The sequence below is a fragment of the Wyeomyia smithii genome, chromosome 3 (assembly GCF_029784165.1).
Source record: "Wyeomyia smithii strain HCP4-BCI-WySm-NY-G18 chromosome 3, ASM2978416v1, whole genome shotgun sequence".
Lineage (NCBI taxonomy): Eukaryota > Metazoa > Arthropoda > Insecta > Diptera > Culicidae > Wyeomyia > Wyeomyia smithii.
In genome coordinates this window covers 127,144,305-127,150,279 of record NC_073696.1, presented here as the reverse complement: position 1 = coordinate 127,150,279, position 5,975 = coordinate 127,144,305, and the positions used below count along the sequence as shown (strand labels likewise).

The following is a 5,975-nucleotide window of genomic DNA, read 5'->3' as shown; positions in this document are numbered from 1 at the left end:
CGTGGATATCATGTTCGAAAACCAATAAAAACCAGGGGTGGCATTGCGCATTTCGTTTCGAGTGATTTTTGTTAGTTTCGACCACATTTGACATTGCCGATTTCGATTCGAGCTCGAAACGAGTAGATGGCGTATTATTGCAGTTGATCTTCGAGCAAAACTGGCATTACGTAATGGTTAGATCGAGCATTTTTTTAACTCGAAAGTGATAAAAAATGGTCGATAAGTTGAAGGCCTTCGTTTGTACCTAAGTTTGTTGACTAAAACATAAATAATTTCACTAAACATCTGTGGAGCGGAAAAACATTAATTTGGTAGGATCCACTAGCGAATAGATTCAAAGTAGGGGCTAACCTTAACGGAGCAGGAATTGTACTAGTGTAGTTTGGAGGGAAATGAAATATTGTACTTAAAATAGGTTTGAGTGCTCCCCGCCTTATCTTGAAATGTTGACGAAACCATGAAAATTTTTTTTTGCATCAGAAAATAACTAACTTTGTTTCATTTGAAGTAAGCCTAATGCTCATATCTTATTGTTTACGTCTTTGTATATTCCTAAAACCATTTTCATCACTAGAAGAATCGTAGTAGAACATTCAAAGATTAATATGTTGTTTTAAGGACAAATCTTATCATAAACGTGAAAAATACCAATCTCTAGGGGCAAGATACTATTGATATATGGCGGAATATTTCCAATATTAAATATTATAAAGTATTTATCGTTGCATTATTAGGCGCCGGTGTGATATCAATGTGTCGGATATGCGATAAATATCAAAATTTATCAACCGATATCGTATAATATTACCGAAATATTTTTTATGAAAATAAAGTTGTCCAGCCCCTAGACAAATCTGACATTTATTTTCGAGTCAATGTTTGCTCGAAATAAACTGCAATAAAATTGGGATGTCGAAAATAATACGCAATACCAACTCCACCTCGAAACGAGTTTGATTTCTCTCGATTCCTGTTACTCGAAGCGAAATGTGCAATGTCACCCCTGATATCAGGCGATTCGTGCTATTGAGGCCATATCACCTAATATCCCATATAATCCAGTTGTCATCATATATTTGAAATTCAATAAAAACCAGATTTGCACTAGTTGGCAACACGGCCAACTTAAACAAATGACATTTGACGCAACCCTATAAATTTCGAAATTCTCGTTAACGCTGTTGCTGCTACTTGTTTGGTTGTTGCATGCGAAAAAAAAGGAAAGAAAAATTTATGCTTTTGTCATCCTGCGCATTTGGACAATTACAAATGAAAATTCGCGTAGGTGCGAGCAGCCTTCAAAATCTCTTTCAACGCTGTCAACGCGAATACTGATCAGCTGTCATGATGTTGTGTTTTGCTTTCGCTTAGACCTGTTTTTCGTTTTCTTCTTTTTTCAATTACCAAACTAAATGAAGCAAATATCAAACCATATCATCTCACTTTAGTGTGAACGCAAAAGTGATATCCGGTATAATCTGGCGATATCAGGTGATATGTGGCGTAGTCTGAACAAGGCATAACATGGCGATAGGGCCGTGAGCGGTAGGTTGGCCTGGTCATAACGCAATTTTGCATGGTGGCCCCGAGCAATACCCCCACCTCCTTTCTCTGAGCGTGTTATGTAATATTCGAATGCTCCCTTATAAGCATTTTCTGCTACCCACTTAAATGAAATATTTCAAGATTTTGGCTTATTGCGGTATCAATGGCAATCCTGACAAAGTCAATCAATCCATGCGAGAAATGTAAACAACAGTGTGTGACCTGTCTTTTGAGAAACGGTTTTGTAATTATATTTTCTGCATTGGAGGAAGTCAAATACGGATCTTCGTTCAGAATGAATTGTTATCTGTGAATGTTATTAATTAGTCTCGTTTGAAGAAGTGTTGTACATTTCAAAAAGTTAAAATGACTGAAACAAAAGAATTGCAGATTGAAGAACGCGAGGCACTCATTTCTATTTACGAGGGTGATAGTTCTTTCAAGCAAATCAATGCAGAAACTTATCAGTACAAGGTAAAAATAGACAAACAATAATACTAGAAAAACCTAATCCATACTAATTTTGTTATAGTATGGTGAGGAGGAAGGTATTAAATCATTTCTTTTGGAAATCTGCTGGCACGAAACGTATCCTAACGACCTTCCGAATATCAACATGGACACATTCTATAATAGAAACATGTAAGTTGAGTTATTTGACCGAAATAATACAAACACTCACATAACTGTTGAACTAGATCGCGCATGGCCAAGGACAAGGTAATTACAATTCTCAGGGAGGAAGGCGAGCAATGGCTCGGATGCGGAATGACTTACACACTATTCGAGTGCCTTAAGGATAAACTCGATGAGCTGCTAGTAGATGAGAACTTCAATAGTGGTGCCGAACAGCAGATCATTGGAACAAACCAACAATCGGAGGATCATTCTGATGACGATGGTGATGATAGGAAATTGACAAACACCGGCAGTAGTGGAGGAGCGGTACAGAAAAAAGAACAATTAACCAAGGCACAAAAACGAAAGCAGTGGGATCGCGTTGATAACAAAGGCAACAGACCTAGAGGTTGGGATTGGGTGGATATTGTGAAACATTTATCGCAGACTGGTGGAAAAGTTGAATAAAGGCGCGATATTATGCGATGATAAACTGGCAAAATGCTTATTAAATGAAAGATTTCTTTCACTTCGATTTCATTTATCGGAGTAGGGTTATAAGCGACTTAGGAAATATCTATTATAAAACAAATGCTTGGTACAAAACCGGGCATTAAATTCATAAAACAGTATCACGCGTACTATCATAAAAGCAATCTATTCTAATAGATATGGACTAATCGTCTAAAAATTGATGTAATCCGTGTGGTTGTGCACTTCTAATTTAAGTTTACTTTAAAATCTTTTCTAATTATTTTTTGGATTAGCATTAGCAGTGTACTAATTGCCGTAAGAAAATTTAAACTGCGTACTCCATTCATTATTGCATGGTTACTATCTGATGCACGGTTTGCTAACAGACAAATGATGGCGCCGTTGCTAACGCGATATGGTTTCACTTTTATCTTCTATGGAGTTCAAAGGCCTGAGTGCCAATATGAAATGCTTACGACAATAACGCAGCATGAAACGAAAAACTCAAATGAAAAATATTTTAGTAACGGCTGTTTGTCTATCGGTAAAAGATTAAGTGCATTTCAGATACACCAATTGTCAACGTTGCTTTGTTTTGCGTGGTCTAAATTTATAGAGAACGTTATCCGACACGGAGGAATGTTAAGCTGCTATTATTAAGCTAATCATCGTTAAGCTTGCAATTACTATTTGCAGGATACACAGTTGATTTCAGTTCGATGTTAAGGGGATTTCAATTTCAACCAATTAATCTAACTAAATTGGAATGTGTAGAAAAATAGTTACTATAGTGCTTAGTACTAGTGATGATAACGTCGCAATTTTCCGATTGCAAAGGTAATATTCCCTAAAATCAATTATAGACCATGTCATAGGAACTGACATGTCAGGAATTGTAGCTTTTTCATGCATGTTGTATTTTTTTCGATGTCCCGGTTTAAAACTTATTTTCGTCTAGCGCTTGTCAAATCAATTTGAACTTGTTTTATTATAAGTTTTGGTCCAAAATACTCGTGGTATATATTAGTTTACACAGTAATTGAGACTAGATTGCTTGTTTGGCACCCTAGAAATCGCTCTCTTATGTTTCGATTGGTTAAAAACTGGAAGTTTTAGAATTCATCTAATTGCTCACTTTAGATTATACTGTAACATTTCCATCGAGGTGCCGCAACAATTTTTGCCTTCATTTTATATCCGCCAGTCTAATCGATATTCATCTGTTTTCAGTAAATGAGCCTGCACATTCCAGCCCTCACATTGAGCTAAATTGAGAAATTCATTCCACTTATTTTGAATTTCCCAGTAGCGATCGCGCAGCTGACTTTTGTCTTGCAGATACGAAGCCACATAAAAATATGATTTAATAATGTCTAACGGTTTTACGGAAAAATGTAAATATACTCCAACGTAGTTACGTGTCTCTGAAATCAAAAACTTCTCTCTAGAATCAAAGCAGGCAATCACGTTTTCCAGATCGTAACAATTACGATAGTACTGTGCCAAATCTCGTGCCGAGCAACCAATTTTCACACGTGCTGTGAGAGACACTGTTTGACCGATGGTGACTCGCTCCAGTTTGTTTACTTGTTCCGGTGAAAGAAGTACCCCGGACTTAAAATACTCCTCTAATGTAATAAGATACCGAGCTTCATTGAAAACACGCAAACACACCGCTTTTACTGCCTTGATATTAGCGTAGATGTGTAACAATGTTACAAACGAAAATAGCCCATAAAGAATTCTGCAGGATTGAAATGTTTAAATGTAATTGTTGATAAATTTGTATAAATGTTTACCTTTGATCCTGCACATGAGTCAGCAAAAAAAGTCCCACAAACGATGCAATCAAATTTACGCACGTTTCTTGGGAGCTATCCTTGGAAGCCACGTCAGCCAAATTGCCACGAATAGCATGATGCTGGGTTAAAGCTGATCGTGTAGCCCCTCCAGCTACTCCAACAATCGCCTTCAACGTGGTTGTTGCACAAAGAATAATAGTAGCAGCTTTCGGATAGGCCGGAAGAACAAACAAATCAATTGTCATTGCAATATCATTCAGTATGTCCGCTCTAATTCGCCATTTTTTCGAATCTATATCAAGTTCTGTCCTGAAAACAAAAATAAGAAAAACATTATAAAACAAATCTCATGCAGTCGTGGTCCAGTTTACCCCTTCCACCAAGCAAAGAGAATACGCCCAAAGTGCCCCATACCATCTTTTAGCACCCACGTAACTGTGGCGGACAGAGCATTGGCTGTATCGTTACCAACTCCAACACCTTTAAGAATTGAGTGTGTTGTCAATGTCCCTGGATGAATAAAACGTAGATAACATTAATTGTTAACATTTACTCTTGATTCACTAAATTTTACCATTGATTGTACTACAAAAAGCTTGAACCGTGTCCCATTTCTGATAAGCTAAATAGTCATTGCTAACACTGTCAGGATACCCAGCCGGAAGAAACAGATTCTGAAAGAATCGTTTTAAACTCAATCGTTTACGTAGCTTTGGTCGTTCTCCTTTTGTATTCACTCGGACAACCGAGTTTTGATCTGTCATCGCAAACACATATTGTTTAGAAATAATTTACAATTCAAAATAATATTAGATACATACTGTCCGGTGTAACGTAGAGAATTTCTTCCCCAGTAGATCCGAACTGTTCACGAAAGTGTATTTTCATTGCGTATCGAACCAGTTCCTGCGGTAAAATGAGAATAAGACGATTTTCTATCTGCGTGTGAATTCAGTAACACCATAAATTTGATATATTGGTACCGGGCGTTCAGAAACTAGTTTAAACTGGAAAATCAACGAATGGTTTACATAAAATTAATTTTTTCAGGCTGAGTTTCCTTCAGTGAATGCGTTTATAGACTATTTCGAATGAAATTTTGTTATGACAACTGAGTAAACAATGTCAATGCTGTAAATTTCTTATGATTTTGTTTCGGCTGTCAGTTAGGTTCATGTCTTTGATAGCAGATGCAAGTGTAAGCATTATTTAAAAATTACGTTCCATAAATCCATTCTTGTGTCCCAGGGGGATGGCAACATGCTATCTCTTTCTATGTTGAATGAGTGAAGAGTCTTCCCGAATAAAGTGAAAAGTATATGGAACTTTTGCTGGGCGCCTGCCTCGGGGCTTTATTTTTAAAAAAAGCCCCGATATGTTGCCTACTATCAAACGTGTAGAGTTTAGATAGGGCTGCCATCCCCTTGTTGTGTACACACTTAATTTATCTCGGCAAACTACCCAACAGCTGATAGAGCTCGGCGAATTTTTTAACAAATGTAGAGCAACATGTCAAAAGGGTCTATCTAATTT

General features: G+C 37.0%; 2 protein-coding genes across 2 annotated transcripts; one reads left to right on the top strand and one right to left on the bottom strand.

Moving 5' to 3' along the window:
* Nucleotides 1–1,742: 1,742 nt before the first annotated feature.
* LOC129727233 (RWD domain-containing protein 4) lies at nt 1,743–2,668 on the top strand. The gene is made up of 3 exons (XM_055684834.1): nt 1,743–2,022; nt 2,081–2,190; nt 2,247–2,668. The coding sequence occupies exons 1-3, from the start codon at nt 1,915–1,917 to the stop codon at nt 2,632–2,634; spliced, it is 606 nt and encodes a 201-aa protein (XP_055540809.1). The 5' UTR covers nt 1,743–1,914; the 3' UTR covers nt 2,635–2,668.
* Nucleotides 2,669–2,721: 53 nt separating this feature from the next.
* LOC129727232 (RUS family member 1) lies at nt 2,722–5,557 on the bottom strand. The gene is made up of 6 exons (XM_055684832.1): nt 5,426–5,557; nt 5,264–5,348; nt 5,017–5,199; nt 4,814–4,952; nt 4,440–4,751; nt 2,722–4,384 (listed from the first exon to the last, which is right to left on the bottom strand). Exons 2-6 carry the CDS (start codon nt 5,328–5,330, stop codon nt 3,832–3,834), a joined length of 1,254 nt encoding a protein of 417 aa, XP_055540807.1. The 5' UTR covers nt 5,331–5,348; nt 5,426–5,557; the 3' UTR covers nt 2,722–3,831.
* Between the last annotated feature and the right edge of the window lie 418 nt (nt 5,558–5,975).

What these genes read in the sequence shown, in the direction of transcription:
- LOC129727233 (XM_055684834.1), top strand. Translation starts at nt 1,915, where the DNA reads ATGACTGAAACAAAAGAATTGCAGATTGAAGAACGCGAGGCACTCATT. An exon ending in CAGAAACTTATCAGTACAAG is followed by an intron (nt 2,023 to 2,080) that starts GTAAAAATAGAC and finishes ATTTTGTTATAG; the next exon opens with TATGGTGAGGAGGAAGGTAT. An exon ending in ACATTCTATAATAGAAACAT is followed by an intron (nt 2,191 to 2,246) that starts GTAAGTTGAGTT and finishes CTGTTGAACTAG; the next exon opens with ATCGCGCATGGCCAAGGACA.
- LOC129727232 (XM_055684832.1), bottom strand. Translation starts at nt 5,330, where the DNA reads ATGAAAATACACTTTCGTGAACAGTTCGGATCTACTGGGGAAGAAATT. An exon ending in CTCTTTGCTTGGTGGAAGGG is followed by an intron (nt 4,752 to 4,813) that starts GTAAACTGGACC and finishes TTTTGTTTTCAG; the next exon opens with GACAGAACTTGATATAGATT. An exon ending in ACTCATGTGCAGGATCAAAG is followed by an intron (nt 4,385 to 4,439) that starts GTAAACATTTAT and finishes TCAATCCTGCAG; the next exon opens with AATTCTTTATGGGCTATTTT.